Here is a 19,181-nt window from a genome sequence, read left to right as displayed (position 1 = left end):
ATGCCTCCCAAGTGTGGTTTCAGGAGTTGCTTTGAAGTTTAAGACACATTTTAATGTAATATATACCATAGTAAAAGTCTCCACTTTCAAGGTGAAAAACACGATCGCTTGATTTTTGATGAAAACCATGAGGTACACCTCATGGTTTTTGATCAATCTTTGGCCATATTTTTTGGTTCCCCAAAAAGTTGAGCAAAGGTGCCAGGACGTTACTACTGCTCAAGTGCAATTGTTTGGCGTCATTCCGGTGGCTCAAAAAGATCTACATGTCAAGATGTGAAGGCTTCAAAACTGTCAACTTTGGCTGTGCTTCATACATTTGCTTGTCAATAAGCATGTTCTTGTTTTGATACGAAGATGTAAAGACATTGTATGTGTTAATCTAGATTCAGAGCATGCTGTTACATCCAGGTATTCAGCTGGAAATATTAGGTTGAGTGGTACTGTTGTGTCGCTGTATCATAGCTCAATGATACAGCTTAAGATACGTTGGACATTTTAGATGCAATAGATAGTCTACATTTAGTACTTACTATACACGATAAATTAGCAATGTTATAAACAGTGACGTCGTTTAACGCATTCGGGAGGCTTTCATCAGAGTGACCCTTTTAACATACCAAGCAAACGAGGCAGCCAGCTCTTTGTCTGCTAAGATTGGATAGCGAACAAGAGAGCGACAAGCAACTTGATTCAAACTTCTTTTCAACATCAAGGGAATTTAACTTTTTCTTTTCCTGATACAACTGTGAGAAAGTAAAAGAGGAGAAGAAGCAAAACACATTTTCACCCTCTTCATCTTTTTTCCCTTGTAATCAGACATCATTCATTCATTCATTTGCATTAACAAGGATGGCTTCAGCAAACAGCAGCCTGAAGAAATATGGTAACACTAAAGGTAATGTCAAAAGGGAGTAGATGTATACAGAATGAAGAAAGTTGATGACAATCCACAAACACACAGTTGACCTTTTGAGTGAAGAGCAACAAGATGTACTTCGAAACAAAGGCAGTAAAATAGAGAGATTGCAATCTGGTAATAATATTGAAAATTGCTACGAATACGATGGGCTTGTTTTGTTAAAAACGACACATATATAACGACTGCACCATGTACATTGTAGATATTACTCAACTATCGAAACCATTACTTCAGTCGGAAGGTTCTTTGAATTGGTCCAAGCATGTTACACCTGCTACGTTATCGATATTCCATGACGAAAAGAGCTGGAGCGGTATTCACACGATTGAGCCGAAAAAGAAGACCAACATCAAGGAATTCAAGGATTCATATGGCCTGAGTTGGCATCAAGTGAGGGACGCCATGCATCTGGAATCAGAAAGTAGGTATTTGCTTAGATAGCTTGGATTCTTGCTTGCTTATTCTGTCATCTTGTATAGCTGAGAGCGTCTCAGAAAGCGGATCTCCAGTGACGACTCGCTTGGATGTAAAGGACATGGATATATTTGGTTCAATGCCCTTGGAGGAGGAATTTGTAGTTGTAAAATGCAAAAACTGTCAACGGCCCATACTACCAAGCAAATTCAAAGAGCATTCGGGTTAGTAGACAATAGATTTGCTGGATGAACAAAAAAGGAGATATTGATCGGAATATGGTAATTATTATCCAATATAGAATCATGTATTGGAGCGACCTTTACAGATGACGATGAAGAGGAAGAGCCAGATACCAGAAAGAAATTGATAAAGAACATGAAGAAAAAGGCTACGGCACTGGAGGGTAAGAAGGACGCTTGTATAATGAGTGAATGCTTATCAGATCAAACAAACTAGATGAGTTGAGTACCCCTTCCACAACTGCGAAAAGACCACCCACAGTGCTCATAGAAAAACCTGACAAGAAAAAGATGAAAAAGGAAAAGCAAAAGAAGACCACAAAACAGAAAGGTAGATTATCTTTTTTTTTTTGAAAGTGGCCAGATGATGCGTATCTACATATTCATGCAATTTTGATAGCTCCATTAGATTTGGATAAACAATGTGGCGTCATTCAGGGACAAAACAACTTGCCGTGTACTCGATCGCTTACATGCAAAAGTCATTCAATGGGTGCCAAACGTGCAGTCGAAGGGAGATCACAGAAGTACGATGTGTTGTTGCAAGCTTACCAGAAAAAGTCAATCGGCCGGCCCAATGGTAAGGAACATGTAGCTAAGAACAAGGGTATGTGCTCCTAAAATGTATCTCTCAAATCAATGCCAACTTTTTTTTGCTAGCTCCTGCATCCAACACTGCTGCATTCACTGGTATCAATGGCAATGGAACTACATCTGGAGGAAAATCGATAAAGAATCTCAAGAGATTACAAGGCCAACAGATGCCGCCATCTGTAAATGGTAATAATGGCTCGAATAGTAGTGGCATCAAATCGAATTCGGCATCAACTCAGCTAAATGAGGAACCATTCGTTGACTCGGACGAAGAGGTAGAAAATGTGATGCAGGCTCTCAAGCTCAGCCGACCGACTCCATTGGCACAGAAGCCATTTTTCTTTGTCAAACGTAGACGTCAGTGCTTTCGTCTACGAGATGTTTTATTGGATTCAATTACTCCCAAATCAGCAACTACAAATGACAGCCATACTCCAGCTTTACCAGTAGTAGATAGCCGATATACAAACTACGCTAGACAACAGCAGCAGCAACAACAATATCAACAACACTATCAGCAGCAGCAGCAGCAGCAGCAGCAGCAGCAGCAACAACAGCAGATGTTCAATGGTATGGTCATAGGCAACAACACCTTATACGGCGAAAACCCTAATAATATCAATGCGTCATTCTCTGTACGATAAAAAAAATGTACATATAATCCCTTTTATACATAAAAAACCACACATCTCCTTTTCCATCTAGTATAATTTGTAATACCCCGTATAATTTGTCATTTGTAGGTACAATCTTTCAAATGAATTTAGAGCGGAGAGTGATATATTTGAAAGATATGAGTCGATTTGCATACATGAATCATTCAACATCTAAATGGTAATTAGCATTAGTAACAACTCCCAGAACTGGGTAAAGACACGTCCATCATTCTGTGGGTAAATCAACTCACTATTTATATGTGTGTGTATGTAAGTGTGTGTGTGTGCTGTTACGCAGGTTATGAAAGATTATAACAGCATGTGATTTACTGCTCAAAATTCACTCTTTCAACGCTGATTTCTTGTCTTACAGTGTTGGCTTACTGTCCAATATTTGTAAGAGACTCTCTTCCAATTTGGCATTGCGTATTATAATCGATTGCTAGCATTCTCTTGATGTTTGTTGTATTCAAAAAATTGTCACATTAGATATCGATCATCAAGATAACTAAAATATAGCTTGCATTTATATTGAGCATCTTACGTTTCTTCTTTCTTCTCTTTCTTCTCCTCCTTCTTTCTGTTTGCTCTCAAATTTCTTTACTGATATAAATTTTACAAAATTTATTCTTCTTAATCATCATTCTATTTATTTATTTATTCACTATTTATTTTAACGCACATAAGTTTATCATGACAAATTCACCATCTCCTCCTTCATTCAGGTAATGAAACATTTCATATAAAAAAGTAATCATTCTTGATGTGATTCCAATGTAATTTCGCCTTAATCTAAATACATGTGAATCTATAGCTATCAGAATATGGAACGTAGCAATAAAGCGAAGGATAGAATCAGTAGCGAACGCCTTGTTTTACCGCCAATCTCATCTATAAATGCAGGTTTTGCAAGCAGATCTTGGCCACCACCATCTACGCTATCTCCTTCTGCTTTAAGTACGACCAGTAGCAATATCACAATGCAGGAGATCGGCAGCAGCAGCAACAACAACAGCATCAACTTATCACCTATACATCATCATCAGCCATCAAATCAAGAGCCTTGGAGTCCAATCCCCAGTTTAAACGAGAACACTCAAAATCACACAAACAGATTAGATTATTTTACAGCAGCATCACCATCAGCATCCAGTCATACGCTACCCGCTATAGATCAACAGCATAAGCCTCAACATACACATCATTACCATTATCGTCAAAATTCGCTACCTCAGATATCTACTCTAAATAAAGATGTTCAGCAACACCATCAGCATGTGTACAACCAAGGCAGCAGCAACAATACATCTATTGAACTAGTATTGACGCCCTCGTCTTTATCCACTCCTTCCATCCGCAGCATTGAAAGAGACATTGAACAAGTAAGTTCAATCAAACGGATTTAGGTTGTATTTAGAAGTAAATATTTACATTCGCTTTTTACTGAAATCAACAGGTTATTCAGCATTGCAACAGTTTAACAACAAACATGACAGAGAGAAAGCACTCCATCGTAGAAAATGATCAGTATTTCACGAATCCTGCAACAATGCGTCCTTGGCTGGATGACATGATTGGCAAAGCAAACGAAGTTTTAAATGCATTACTTCGATTGAGAAAACATCAATTAGCTGCAGAACATGCAAAATTGCATAGAGTCCCTGATCACCTTGCGCAGAATAGTCTAGATGGACAATATCAGGTATAAAAAAAATACACAATGTATATCTTTACCATCTGTTCAGAATGACTCATTCTTTAAAAATATCTCCATTGGGTTATACTAAATCTATCATTTTTGTGCGTGCTCGTTTTTCTTAATCTGAAATGTACAGGAATCTGAAGGGTTTTCTACGCTTAAGAATGCATCCACCAATGTGCTATCTCTTAACAATGCCGGTAGACTTAGAAAAAGAGGGGTAAGAATCTGACGTACATAATAATTTGCCTTTATTTAAAGTTTTTTGATGTTAGAAACGACCCGTGTTTCAAGGTAGATGTCATTCATGTAATATATCCGAAACACCGGAATGGAGAAGGGGACCTGATGGGGCCCGCACACTGTGCAATGCATGTGGTTTGCGTAAGTATCGTTTGTTTATACAGAAAAGAAAACGCCATTGAACATGAAATACATGTAGACTATGCAAAATTAGCCAAAAAGAAAAATGCAGACAAACAATTACAAGATGACGTGAAAAAGGAAACTTTAGAAAGCGATAGGGATGACACGAGTATGAAGTGATTTGACAAAAACAGGACACCTATCCTTGGATAGGTAAAGTTACAGCTGTTACACGCTATCAGAGATAATGATTTCCCTTTTATGTTAATCCATTGACTAAATCTAATAAATCAACCACACACAAGCCTCCCTTATTTCCCCAACTAAACTAATCATTTATCATTTTTCGTTTGAAATTTGTGTTAAAAAAAGGAAAAGAGACATTTGAGTCAGATCGATTAATAAAACACGCTGATAATTAGGTGTGATATGTTTGGCTCCAGCGTGCATCGTCATTTCTCCCAGGAAATACCAAAGCATCTCTAGGGAGGGTGATCGTTTGCTGAGCCGGGAAAGATCATCATACATTCCTGTCAGGAAAGATTTGTCTAAAGAAATACAACCATTTGAAATTTTTCTGGCCTATTTATGCTTTTTTCCTTTGGCGCGGAACAGCAATTGCAAAGGACTGTTTTACTCTTGATTTTTGTTTCACCATCAGGTAGAAGAGTCACTAAAATTTCTAGTGGGGCCAAGCCATAAGTTTCGGATTTGCATTATGCCTGTGAAGAACGCTATAGAAAGTGCACAGGAAGCAGTTCTTGAGATGAACTGCTCACTGTATACTTGCAATGGGTGTCATGAAAATCGTAATCTAGATTCATCATTGCAAATCTGGATGCTTTAATTGAAAAATAGTACTTCCAATCGAAAAATAGGGCAATCAATCAGAAATCTCATATAACAGCCTTCTCTTCTATGACGCAAAAACGTATGATGTGTCAGAGAAACCCATACGTACCATTGTATCTCTCAATTGTTTGAAAAATTGTGGATAATGTATTTTAAATCATAAATCAGGAACAGAATGTCGGAATATAAACAGATATATGGTACCTGCATTTGTTTAAACTCCGGTTTGACAGGTGCAGTTGTTGCTAGGCAACCATTTCGACAGTGTTAGTTGCCAACCAATGACAATATCAGTGTAGATTATTTTTTCAGTTATGCTAAACGCAGAAGAGAAGATGAAAAAACCTTTAGCATAGTTTTGATACATTTTTTTTGATGTGTTTGGGAAATATTGACTGATAGAATATTTGTCCAGGATTCATACAAATTTCTTGAAGAGCAGCCTTGATAAAAATACAAAGCGCATTAGATATGACAAAAACTTTTGTACTTTCATAGAGAAAGAAACCAGAACTCAGAATGTGATTGTCAGCATGCAATCAAATTTAACTTATTATGCTGATTAGTAATATATGCAATGTAAGCATCATACTCGTACCAACAGAAAGAAAATAAATAATAGAGCTTTATGCAAAACTGTTGCTAATGCTGTATCTCTACCGATGCTGTGTACCTCATCTTTGATCTTGTGTCTCGTCATGTTGCCGAGGCTTGGGGATACCGCTAAGCACTGATCCGTTTCCCGTCATTGCAACCACACTAGTGCATTTAATTATGCATTTACCTAATTAACACTGAATACAGAGACACAAATGCTGTCATTCCGAAGGGCTTTCATAATCCTCTGCTTTTGATTTTTGAACATGAAAGCAGCAAAAAGAGACTGGACTCGGCTATTTCGATCACAAGCCTTCTTTTAGCCCCAATTTTTTATAAATTAATCGAATATTAAATCTTGTAACACCAACTATATTCTTTCTTGGAATATTTCATACATATTTATTACATTTACTGGCAAATAATGGCCGAAAAAAATCTTTTCTTAATATCTTGCTGATTTTCCAGTTGAATATAATATCATGATGGAAATATAAGAGTCATCTCTGAAACGATATAACTCGAGCATACCAAACAACTCATTTGAATTTATTTAGTACAAAGAGATATTAAGCCATCACAATGTAAAGTTTCTTGTCTATACATGCCAAGTATTAGGTCTTGATTGAATGGTCTTTGCGCGACTGAAAAAGACTCTTAATGACTCTCATGTTACTCAAATAAACTCTGGAGTATCACACTTCTGATTTCAAATTGCGCAGTAAAATGTATTGTTATGGATGAGCCATCGGCTTACTTCACTCCATCACTATCATGTCAAGAGCATAAACTAGAAAATGTCTTTGATACTCAGGTGATGAATAATAATGAAAACAAACATGCTTCTAGATTATAGCTTTACACCTTCTTTTATTTACAAAAAGATATATTCTCTATGCAAGGTTGGAAGATACATCTTGAATCAAGAATTCTCAGTGTAAACAGATGTCTAAGAAGATGAACTTCTGTCTCACAAAAGGCTTAATGACGAGATTATTTATAATCTATAAACTAAATTCAGTTACAACAATTGAAATACATTTCGGCACACAGATCAAATGACAAGTCTTCCCCCCCCCCCAGCACTCAGGGCACATATGAGAATGAAATAAAGTTGTTGAAATAAGCGCCAAATTTTGTTTATTTTAGTTGCTCATGTAACTAACTACGATACATGATGCACTGTACATACAACAACAAACATACATGCAAGAAATTCAACCGCAAATTTACCCGCTCTTTTTATTTCAGTGCTTCTGGTGAGCTTTTAAGCTACAGTTGCCGTTCCCTTGACTGCAATCTTCCCCTCATGATCTAAAACCCACAAGTCGTAATCGTTAGCACTAGTCTCTTTACCTATAACAGTAATGGGATCATTAACAATCAGCGGACTCAGACATCGATAATCGAAGTTGGTAATGGTCTTTTTGTTGGATAAATATTGATCTAAATGATTCACCATTAAAGTAAAGGACAAAGGACCATGCACAAGACAACCTGTCATTATGTATCATGTAAATGCATATTGATTTTGATGCATGTTTATTGATTACCTTTTTGATGCTCTACAGTTGTTGAATAAATGTGATCGTAATGAATTAAATGAGAATTGAAAGTTAATGCGGAAAACCTAAACAGAGTAATTGGAGTTGGCTTCAAGTTGATAATGAAATCAGGAGAAGCAGTTGGTGGAGGAGTCGGCGATGGGTTCGTTATGAGCTGGTGCGATTGTTGTCGTTGATTGATAGCATCTGTAAAGATTTTAATTACCTTGCAGTTGATACCATCATCACAATGCATGTACCTTTGTCTTGCTGTTTGACATACACCCAACATCTAGACTCTGTAGTTGACCAGCCCTGCTCATTGTGCAATTCCTTATCAACCCAAATAAAGATGGAATCCCCACGTCTTCCTCCTTGGCGCATTTGAATATCACGGATTGAAGATTGCATTGTTACGTTTTGGCCTACTTTCAAAGGGTTGTCTTTGCTCCAGCTTAATTCACCACATGCCCACATGCGATGTACGTATGGATAAGGAGGACTCCAGTCCGTCTCATAGCCGTCTGGAGAAAGTTCTGATTCAGGCACACGGGGAGGAAAATAAGCTAGATGCCATGCTGGCGGTAAGATGGTTCCCTTGGCAGGCAATTTATTGTATGCATATTTAGGGTGGTTTAACGTGTTCGCCATCAGATTGAATTGCGATGCTGAAATGACATCCTTCTCGAGTAATTTCTTTTTGAGAATGTCCTGTTTCCATTTGCTAACAGTGCTGTAGAAACGCATGGATCTTTTTTTTATTGATGAAAGTGGAATACAAAGAACTAAAAATAATGGACATACTCAATGATGACGCTATAGAACGAGGGGAGCTAAGTTTTCCCTTTCAGGTGTTTACTCATCACAATCATGGGTGATGATGATGCTGTTTCCGTCAAAGCGGATGATCGTAAAAAGCAAGAACGAATTGTTGTCAATTAATAATAATGTACGACCATCTTATTAAGAAGGAAAGAATATTCATTTGTTTCACATCATTTTTAGAGTTTGGGTATGTTTTGGCTAAAAGCCCAAATGATGAAAAAAAAAAAAAAAAAAAAAAAAAAAAAAAAACATTTACCATATCAAAACAAATTAATATACCATTATTTTGTGATACAAACATGGAAATAGATTTCTAACATTTCATTCTTTCCGGCACATCTATTTTATTGTGTCTATCATTTTGTATATTCAGGAGCCAAGAGGGAGGCATACAAAGAGAAGAGAGAGAGAAGAGAGAGAAGAGCAAGGTACCCGTCATTTTAGAACAAACGAAAAAACAAATAATCAATTAGCTCAAATGTACCTAAAAAAGGTGGCGTTTTCAAATAGTGCAGGCTAATAATAAACAAGGAGGGGCAAACATGAAAATTGGTTTAATTAGCACAAGTATTTCTAATTGGCTCACTAATTAATAGTTGTTTTTTTTCCGTTTGAAACCGATTTTCTATATATATAGCATCACAAATTATCATTTTCTCTGCCCTTCTTTCCTTCTGCTTTTCTGTCTTCTTCTTGATATACTTCAAATGAACAAAAGATTATCATTATCAATTACCCCTACTTGCTCAACCTCGAGCGGATTGGCTAATCGTAGAAGAAACAACAAGAATCTATCATTGTGCCTTTCACCAGAATCAACATCTCAATTGCTCAATGTACCTCAATTCCAGCAACCAAAGCAGCAAAAAGACAATGTCAATGCTTATCCATTAGGTCCAGCAAAGATCATGCCTCTTCTCTATTTGGGATCAGAAAAAAACGCCTTGGATATGGATCATTTGAGACAATTGAATGTGCAAGCCATCTTGAATGTTGCGGCAGAAGTCAGCAATCCATACGAGTACATGTTCCAATCCATGGATGATTTGCTCTCTTCATCAATCGTACCTTCTCCTTCACTCTCAAAAGCATCCTCTGTTAGTAGCACTGCTTCCAGTATTCAAACATTCGTGGACCCACCATTACCACCATCACAACAACCCAATGTTGCCTATCAAAAGCTACCATGGCAACACAATCAAGATAATTTGGCAGTTGAATTGTCCAAAGCAATAGATATCATTGATCGTGCCCGCAATGCTGGCCAAACTATTCTTGTGCATTGTCAATGCGGTGTAGCTCGCTCTGCAACTGTCATCATTGCTTACATCATGAAGACTTACAACATGCCAATGCAAGATGCTTACAACCATGTCAAACATCTGGCTCCTCCCATCAGCCCAAATCTTGGTTTATTATTTCAATTGAGGGAATTCGAGCAAAAGATTCGTCCTGCAGTGGTAACAGCACCAGAGCAAGAAGTTCTACCTACTCCAACAGTGGCTTCAACACCTCAAGTACCACCACAACCCGCTACTGTCGCCATCGGACGTAACCACAGCTACAGCAGTCGCCCAAAAAGCTGGATCAGCCCAACTCATTCCGCTACCACTGCTTGTCCATCCGAATTGACATCTAAACCCAAAAAGACAACGTTCTTGATTCGTGCTAGCTCGCTTTGCTTAACAAGTGCTTGGAAACGTAAATTAAAGTCAAAGCCCACATTAAAGACTGATGCTCAGCAAGAACAGCAACAAGAACAACAACAAGGAGAAGATGATGGCTGGTGGAAAGCAAGAAAAGTCTCCGTTGATACCATTGCAAGTGTTTGTTGCTGAATTACATATTTATTACTATTCCCCCTTCCTTCATTCATTGACGATATTCTCTAATTTATTCCCCTCTCCCCCCCCTTCCATTTCATTTTCTCCTATATTTTGTGTACATAACATAACCATACCTTCTTTAATTTTACATATACACACTCTCCTTTACAGTTTATATTTCTTGTCGATTTCTTACTATCTAGCAAAAAAGAATCTCCTTTCTCTCATTAATTATAATAGGAGGTATATACGCATGCACAGCTGTATAGATTCCAATGTACCTTTTCTCTGTCCTCCTTTCTTTACTATTCTATCTGTACCATACATAATAAAACGAACGGCAGTAAATGATCAAAATTTATCCAAATTTGGGAATATGTAATTTATTAGAAATCGTTCATGCGATAAAAGTTATGTCTCTTTTGTCTGCGATATCTGCGATACAGCCAAATACCAAGACATGCAGCTACAATTATAAACATGACTGTGCCTACAGAGATGCCTGCAGTTTCTCCTGTGGATAATTTCTTTGTGTATTGGCCTCCACTGAGAGAATTGCCGCCAATGTTACATGCAGATTGCGCAAATGCTGTGCTGGCCATGTTAGCGCAACCGCCATAAATTTCAGGTGTAATAGCACGACTAGTTGTTGTTTCATTTGCGAAGGGAGTTAACCAGACAGGAAATTGGATAATATCAGAGCTGGCCTCGATTGCAAAATCAGGATAGAAGAGCTTTATCAAATCCAGTAACGCAAGATCAGGACGAGCGGCTGATCTTTGAAACCAATCTGTTTTCAAACAGTGAATAAAGATAAATAGAAAAGCGTAGAATGGACCCTTACCTGACTGATTGTTGCTTACAAGGCCGTTAATTGAATACACTTGATTGTTGACAATGGCATTGACTTTTTGAATGCCATTCCCCCCAGTAAAGTACATGGAATCAGCTCCAAGCCAAGTTTTGTAGTCCACGTCCAACGCACTGGAGTCGATAATGAAGTCGGCTCCACGAAGTGTATTAGCCAAAGGCAGTAAGTCAGTCGTGTAGTTGGTTTTGAATGTATCTCCTTGAGCAACATTGGTGGATACGAGTCGACCACCTGCATCTTGACTTAGCTGAGCATAATAAGTATCGCTGTGCACAGTAAATAAGTGAGTAGAGGGATCAAATGTAGTCCAAGAGACAGCCTTTGGTGTCAGAGGAGACCCCAAATTGCGCCTATGGCAGTTGTAATTGTCAGAGATTTGAGTGTAAATGGAATATGACTTCAGCTCCATATCAAAGAATGCGCCGATATACATCAACCACGAAGCTTTCTAATGTGCAAATCATTGAGTCCACTGCTTCTTGGCCGCTTTGGAACACTTTCAACTTACCTGAAGCGGGGCTAATCTATCATCATCGCCTGAGAATGCGACATATGAGGCACCAAATGAGCTTGATGACGAAAAGACCAATTGAGGTGAATTTGTGCTAGTGTCTGCACTTCCGTCCTTGATGCAGGGAGAGGTCATGTTGGCTGTGCTTGTCTTGATGACATTGTTCTGCAGACCGAGTAGCTCGATAAAAGGCACGACACCATATGAATCCCTGTCGAGGCTGAAGCTTTGTACGGGAACTTGAATGACTGATTCAGTGGAACAGCCTTCAGGAACGCCTTGATTCCCGCTTACCAAACAATATGTCTTTCCCAGGATGGTGTTTGTAACAATCTTGTAGTAGTTTCGATACTCGATTGTATATCCGTTTAAAGTGGCTATCGATTGATGTATCAGGCATGATGTGCAGATGAGTCAATCTATAGAGCTTACCATTTGTAATTTCGGTTTTAAAGGGGTAATTGTCCTCATCCTTATTGAATGAGGCTGTTGCATTGTTTGCCAACTGTTGCGAAAATACTGCTGAAATGAGTGAAGCAAAGGCAATAATAGAGAATGCCTTCATTGCAATGTATATGTTAAGGAAAGAAGAAGAAGGAGTGTATGATTTCGAATAAATTAGATGAGAAAACTTATATATTTAGTCTTGAGGAAACACAAGTGGATTGCTCGTCTTGTCCAACGAGAAAATAATGTGCTTATTTGATGTAGGACAATGGCATTGGATGGTAAAATTTAGTTTTCCTGCCACAAACTGTGTATCTGATGGCAATGCAATTTTACGGATGATGTGGTCGATATGCTTGGATGAAAACAAAGAGGCCAAGAGTGTTCTTTATTTTGAATAAGTATATACAATGTCCAGAATTTGATTGAGTTGCTGTGCAACTAGACCTGTTCTTTGATTCTACCAATAACTTCTTCTTCGCTATAGGCACAATCGTCTTTGTCAACTTCCAGCTCGGTGATCAATGTTTTGAGGAACAATTGTTCGTATTTGGAATTTTCAAAAATGGTGGTGAGATTGACAGAGGGGCATCGCAAGAAATTAGGCGCAAAAACCATAGCCAGATTGACTACATTCATTAGGGTATGTTGGATCACTTGAGGGTCAGCAAAGTCCTGGAAAGAGTGATTTAGAATGCGCAAGTCTAGAATCCGCACTGATCTACTTACCTGCAAGAATCGTATCATGTACAATGCAATTCGTCGGTTCACATTGGGTAAAGAATTAATAATATCGATGGCTTTTTTTTTATCATGGGCATGTTTGATGCAGTCATCATAAAGATCAGTTGGTATCAAAGGCTCCGCTAAATCGCGCAACCAGTATTTCAAGAGAGAGGCAGGTACATTGGGATCTTCAATACCAGTTGGATCGTAATTGCCATTCTCAATACGAATACGCTAAAGCAAAAGAAAAAAAAAAAAAAAAAAAAAAAAAAAAAAAAAAAAAAAAGACCAAATGGAGACTTAATTAGATGGTTGCACAATAATAAAAGAGCAAGCAATCTTACCAATTCAGTAACAGCATCTGCATCTCCAGGTACACGAAAAATACCTTCTGAGGTGGATCCATTCAAATCATGCACTGATTGTGTCAAGACCGTGACAATTTTGGGTATGAAGAGTGCAGTGTTATCTTTTTGTAGATCCATAATGACATCCAACGGCTCACCAAATACAGATGGCTTAAAGGGGGCTTCCTGTAGAGATGCGTTAATTTCAATTATTTGCCAATTACACCATTAAACCACTTGCCTTGGCTCGTTCAATTTCGGCTGCAGATAGCACCTTTCCTCTTGCACCTCTACTACAGATACGAACTAGCTTTGCAGAGACATACCGACTAAGAATATTCAATTGATTCTTGTGCTGATCAAAATGCTGTTGGACAAATCGGTGCAAATAGGTTTCCAGGTCTTTTGAAGGCGGAAAGGTGACGCTGACAACACACAGAATTTCCCAACCTTTTCTGATGCTATCACTATGACGAGAGAGGACGAAAAATGTGAGTAATTTGGCACCCTAAAACATCTGAATCGCTTACTCTTTGGGATTCTTGTTCAACTGCCTGCAGATTTGAACATAGATTTCGTCACGCATTTGTCCTTTTGTGATACCACAGCTCAGTAATGTTTGAAAGCTTTCAATGTAGTTGAATGTACGAGGCCTTGGTCTGTCGTTCATCAGCATTTGTAGTATTTTGAAGCATTTCAACGCATCTTTGCTAAACAATGTCTTGTTGCTGGTCAAAAGAGGCTGTTTAATCGAATCTTTCGTCCAACAGAGCAGTTCATTCATGGGCACAGTTCTTCTGAATAGACCTCTTTTGTGTGTGGCAAAATATTTATGAGCAAATCCGTCGATGGAGAATTGATTGATTTCATGTTGCAAGCTAAATGGCAAAGAACGTCTTTTCATGTGAATTTGGTTAAGAAAAAGGGAAATCATGGTAAATGCATATCAGTAAATCTTACTTTGAGGTACCAGTCTGTTCCAGCAGATTAGGTTTCTTGATCTCTTCCTGCTCCTCTTCTTTGATCGAATAGTTCATGGGATTCATTGCAATAGCAGCATCTAGACGGTTGTTAGTATATATATATATATATCTACACTCACAGATAGACCGCATACCTGGATTGTTTATAGGCATGCTGAATCGATTCTTTTTGTTGGTATTATTGGATGTGGCAGTCGTAGAGAAAGCTGTTGTTGTATTGGTAGACATGCTGGATAGGCTAGGTTGACGAAAACTGGAGAATGCAGAACCAATGGAAGCCCTTGATTTACTAGTAAAGCCCTTGCTGTTATTGCTGGTAAGGCTGCGATTGCGACGAGGAGATCCCAGCTTCTTGTACAGTGAAAACATAGAGTTACTAATCGAAGTCTCTTCTTTTGTTGTTGGCACAGAAGATGCTACTTCTGAGGGTGATATTTTCTGTTCTGTCGCTGCAATAATATCGATACCATCACTTTCAGATGCTGAACGTTGGTGTAATCGCATTCTTGCGTTTGGCTCGAGGTCAAGTGATCTGCTATGTCTTTTTTCCTCAACTAAATCATCTTGAAGGGTTCCAGCCCCTTCACTTGCATTGGCAGATAAAACCAAAGACATATTGTTTGGCTTAATTAAAATATAAAGGTGTAAGAAAGTGTGAGAGAGAAAGAAAGAGAGAAGAGAAGAGAAAAAGGGAAACTAATAAAAAAGGACACTATAATGATTGGTTTCTTATTTAGCCTCAGTTGTTTATTCCAAGATATTACCAAATAGAAAATTTTGTGAGTCTCAAATCAAGGAGGTGCTACCATGTATTGGTAGCATTCGAGCAGGTCATTACAACGAATAGGCAATACGGCAATATCTAGTGCAAGACATTTCATCTATCCTTTCTCCAACAAGAGCATTACATTGAAGCAGAATTTAAGCGAATAAAGCGTCTCCCCGTGTAAGCATGATGGCCTAACTCATAGTGATTACATTGGGAAGGTAATAAGTGCTCTTGGATGTCACACAAATAGAAGCTGTTCTGACGAATATGGGAGTGCCTGAAATGCTAACGGTCCACAATGGACTTCAAACAAGGAGCTTATCATTCAATCATGAAAGGCATCAGCTAATGAAGAAACAGACTATAATGTGATTTCAGGCATTTGGATCTACGGAGCGTGTGCAATTACCTGCCTTGTAACATAAATTTCCTTAACGGTCTTGCCATTCGTGCCTAGTTGATTACCTTCACCTGTGTTTCTTCCATAACAAGCTAATGATATCAGCAGGCAGCATTTGACAGCAAATTGTCTTCGTTTATCTTTAATCCTCTAACAATAATGCCTTTACAATACCTAACAGCCAGGTACATGGTATTTCAAGGGGCGCATTTCGCTCGAAAGAGTCATTTTGTTTATATTTGAAAAGCAATGCCCCTCTTGTCCTTCTGCTCCGGCTTTATCAAAGAAGATAGAGGCAAGGATTTGAATTGGTTCATTATTGTGCTACTCCTATACATATTCCAAGTGATACAAAGCGTTATTGAGTCTGAATCAAACAAAACTGGAAGAGGATGGCTCATATGCCAAGTTAAGATATCCACAAACGCTATACCTTTTGGATCAAAGATCGATTTATTCTAGGCTATGTTTCATAAAGCAATCAAGAAAAACACCCATTTTAGAATAGATTTACTGTATTTCGAGACATTCAGATCTTGCATTTAGTGTATATATTGACTAGCCGGTCAATCTAGCTACGCTCATTGACGGCGTCACACTGCGGGCTCTCGCCAAAGACATTTCAAACTAGAAGAGATGATAAAAGCCTGGCATATCAAGTAGATTTTAAACAGTAAAAAAAAAAAAAAAAAAAAGGGGGGGGAGGGGCTATGAGTCAGGAGAGGGAGTTATCCATTCGCTGACCTTGCTCTTGAGATGGCAGCATAAAGCTGGTTATAAGTAAATATAGGACTTGGGTAAGATCTACAGTGACTTTTTTGAGATAGTCGTTGCAAAAGACACCTTTATAAGGAAAAACTTGCAAGAAAAAGAAACTATTCGGGCTAAGCAATCATCATTGTCATCACCAGCAAGGCATTTAGGTCAGCCAGCAGCAATGCCGCCGCCAAAATTAATTTAAACTCAGTACATTATTTTCTGTTCAAGATTGGACAGATACTGTCTTTTTTCGACTTCTTTAAGCTATTTTGCGATGTTGGACTATATAAATTGTGATAATCAGCCCGTACTTCCTAATACAAGCCCCTGGTGGTAGGGCGAAGTGGTAAAACTCCCGTATGCCAACGGGAGGATCCCGGTTCAAATCCCAGTGAACGCATTTTTGATTAATTATTTACGGTCGTACTGATGTCCTCGTTTGGTGAATGTTCTCTTATCCAGTATCTCTGTATGACAACTTAGCATGATTGTATTGGCTCTAAGTGCCCACCTTATTTGTAGTAGATTTCTTTCCCAACTTCCTTTCCATAATTTATTCCCCATCATGACTGACATTGGGTCCACCAACAGTCTTGTCTATCACTCATAGCGACATTTACAGGACTTTAAATAAAAACTGGAGCTCGTCTCCCCTACAAAAAAAAAGTACTTCCTAATACACTCTTGAAGTACTTTTCAAGACGCTTCCAATGGTAACAAATCTAATAGGTGTTTTGAATAAACTTGGTGAGCAACATTAAAAAATATGAAATGAAGTTTTTGGCGAAAAAGTCGAGATTTTTCATATGAAAACCTCATAAAAGTGATTTGAGAGGCTGCTTTGGATCGAGAGAAACATTTTGATTTGATATATACCATAGTAAAAACCTTCATTTTCAAGGTGAAAAACACGATCGTTTAATTTTTGATGAAAACCATGAGGTACCCCTCATGCTTTTTAGTCGAATTTTGACCATCTCAAAAAAGTTGAGTAAAGGTGTCAAAAAACTAGTACTAGTTGAAAGCAATTGTTTGGCGCTATTCTGGTGGTCTAAAACGGCTTATAAGACGGGAAATTGCTGGCCAAATATATCAAAATTTAGCAGAGATTCGCGCATTTTCGATTGATATAGGGCGTTACAAGTAGGTTGTCTGTCCGGATATAAACTATTTCCATTGCTACAGATGTACAACATTATAGAATAGCCATACTTACTTGGATTAGCTACAAAATCTGCCGATTTTATAAGGAAAACCATTAAACGATAGCATGATTTGGCAGTGTGTTATTAAATAATACTCTACGCTCTTCGCAAACAAGATATAGCACATTGCATGACTATGTAGGTACTGTAAGGCTGTTCAAAAGGCTATGCAAATATTGGGCCTTGACAAGATTAGCTTGCACCCCAACGTCATCTTCACTATATATACTGTAAAGCATTTTAAAAAAAAGTAGGCAAACAAATCATATCCTTTCAAAATTTTAAAGAACTGTGTGCTGTACAAGGTGAATAAAGCCACCAGCAAAGCTGTAAATGGGGAGAGAAGTTTGGGGGAAGAACATAACGCGTCTAATTCAACATTTGATAGCATTGATTAATAAGGGGGCTTTACTGTAGCGAAGCGAAGCTGCAAAACCATAGTATTCAAGCAGCAAATTCGGGTTTTCATTTCCATTGTTAATAAGCTTATGACCAACAACATAACGCATCAAAATTTGCATGAATTAGCTTTACCAAATCAATATGCCTCCTATTCGGATTAGAAATTTCACAGGCCACGGAACTACCCTTCCAGTAAATTGCAGTTACCAAAGATGAGATTCATGCCTTGTAATTAAAGCCATAAAGCAAAAACATAACCAAATTTGACAGTTTTCAAACCTTCATATCTTGACACATAGGCCTTCTTGAGCCACCTGAATGACGCCAAACAATTGTACTTAAGTAGTAGTAACTTCTTGACACCTTTGCTCAACTTTTTGGGCCAAAAAAAACACGGCCAAAAATCGGCTAAAAAGCATGAGGGGTACCTCATGGTTTTCATCAAAAATTAAACGATCGTGTTTTTCACCTTGAAAATGAAGGTTTTTACTACGGTATATATCAAATCAAAATGTTTCTCTCGATCCAAAGCAGCCTCTCAAATCACTTTTATGAGGTTTTCATATGAAAAACCTCGACTTTGTCGCCAAAAACTTCATTTCATATTTTTTAATATTGCTCACCAAGTTTATTCAAAACGCTACTTATAATTAGCACCATTGGATGCGCCTTGAAAAGTACTTTTATAAAGCTTAAGGAAGCGTTTTTTTTTGTGTAAGGGAGTCGAGCTCCAGGTTTTATTTAAAGTCGTTAAAATGTCATACTGAGGGAAAGAAAAGACTGTTGGTGGACCCAATGTCTGCAATGATGGGGAATAAGATATATAATGAACCAAGTTGGGAAAGAAATCTACTACTAATCAGGTGCGACACCTAGAGCCAATACAATCATGCGAATTGTCAAAATATGGATACTGGATAAGAGCACAAAACACCAAACGAGGACATCAGTACTACGTCAAAATAATCACCAAAAATGCATTCATTGAGATTTGAACCGGGATCATCCAGATGGCATGTTGGATGCTTAACCACTTCGCCCTACCACCACGGGCAGCTTAGGGAAGTGTGGGATGATCATCACGATTTATATAGTCGGATATCATAAAATAGATCGAGGAAGTCGCAAATAAACAAAAAAAATTTTTTTTAGGGCAAATCAATGCTTTATTTAAATAAACAAAAAATTTACAAATCAGGCAAAAAAAGCGTAAGCGGAGATTAA

The 19,181-nt window shown here is 38.0% G+C and overlaps 6 protein-coding genes across 6 annotated transcripts; 3 read left to right on the top strand and 3 right to left on the bottom strand.

Moving 5' to 3' along the window:
• Positions 1-852: 852 nt before the first annotated feature.
• Positions 853-2,816, top strand: ATC70_009758 (GDP-mannose 4,6-dehydratase; the record flags this gene model as incomplete). The annotated part of the gene is made up of 8 exons (XM_064828986.1): positions 853-898; positions 965-1,036; positions 1,125-1,343; positions 1,402-1,560; positions 1,638-1,742; positions 1,796-1,909; positions 1,979-2,185; positions 2,239-2,816. 8 exons carry the CDS (start codon positions 853-855, stop codon positions 2,814-2,816), a joined length of 1,500 nt encoding a protein of 499 aa, XP_064686188.1.
• An 836-nt stretch (positions 2,817-3,652) lies between these two features.
• Positions 3,653-5,073, top strand: ATC70_009757 (uncharacterized protein; the record flags this gene model as incomplete). The annotated part of the gene is made up of 5 exons (XM_064828985.1): positions 3,653-4,210; positions 4,285-4,530; positions 4,664-4,747; positions 4,803-4,911; positions 4,970-5,073. The coding sequence occupies 5 exons, from the start codon at positions 3,653-3,655 to the stop codon at positions 5,071-5,073; spliced, it is 1,101 nt and encodes a 366-aa protein (XP_064686187.1).
• A 2,536-nt stretch (positions 5,074-7,609) lies between these two features.
• On the bottom strand, positions 7,610-8,633 carry ATC70_009756 (uncharacterized protein; the record flags this gene model as incomplete). The annotated part of the gene is made up of 3 exons (XM_064828984.1): positions 7,610-7,839; positions 7,896-8,093; positions 8,147-8,633. The coding sequence occupies 3 exons, from the start codon at positions 8,631-8,633 to the stop codon at positions 7,610-7,612; spliced, it is 915 nt and encodes a 304-aa protein (XP_064686186.1).
• Positions 8,634-9,418: 785 nt separating this feature from the next.
• ATC70_009755 (uncharacterized protein) lies at positions 9,419-10,549 on the top strand (the record flags this gene model as incomplete). Its single annotated transcript, XM_064828983.1, has 1 exon — positions 9,419-10,549. One exon carries the CDS (start codon positions 9,419-9,421, stop codon positions 10,547-10,549), a length of 1,131 nt encoding a protein of 376 aa, XP_064686185.1.
• Positions 10,550-10,923: 374 nt separating this feature from the next.
• ROM2_4 (RHO1 GDP-GTP exchange protein 2) lies at positions 10,924-12,484 on the bottom strand (the record flags this gene model as incomplete). Its single annotated transcript, XM_064828982.1, has 4 exons — positions 10,924-11,327; positions 11,382-11,856; positions 11,917-12,296; positions 12,352-12,484. 4 exons carry the CDS (start codon positions 12,482-12,484, stop codon positions 10,924-10,926), a joined length of 1,392 nt encoding a protein of 463 aa, XP_064686184.1.
• Positions 12,485-12,807: 323 nt separating this feature from the next.
• On the bottom strand, positions 12,808-14,926 carry ATC70_009753 (uncharacterized protein; the record flags this gene model as incomplete). The annotated part of the gene is made up of 7 exons (XM_064828981.1): positions 12,808-13,041; positions 13,096-13,326; positions 13,437-13,621; positions 13,677-13,906; positions 13,970-14,335; positions 14,400-14,499; positions 14,557-14,926. The coding sequence occupies 7 exons, from the start codon at positions 14,924-14,926 to the stop codon at positions 12,808-12,810; spliced, it is 1,716 nt and encodes a 571-aa protein (XP_064686183.1).
• Positions 14,927-19,181: the final 4,255 nt, after the last annotated feature.

The sequence above is a fragment of the Mucor velutinosus genome (genome assembly GCF_035048745.1).
Source record: "Mucor velutinosus strain NIH1002 chromosome Unknown tig00001563, whole genome shotgun sequence".
In the NCBI taxonomy this organism is placed as follows: Eukaryota; Fungi; Mucoromycota; class Mucoromycetes; order Mucorales; family Mucoraceae; genus Mucor; species Mucor velutinosus.
The sequence above is the reverse complement of the archived record's forward strand: the minus strand, read 5'-3'. Positions and strand labels throughout refer to the sequence as shown.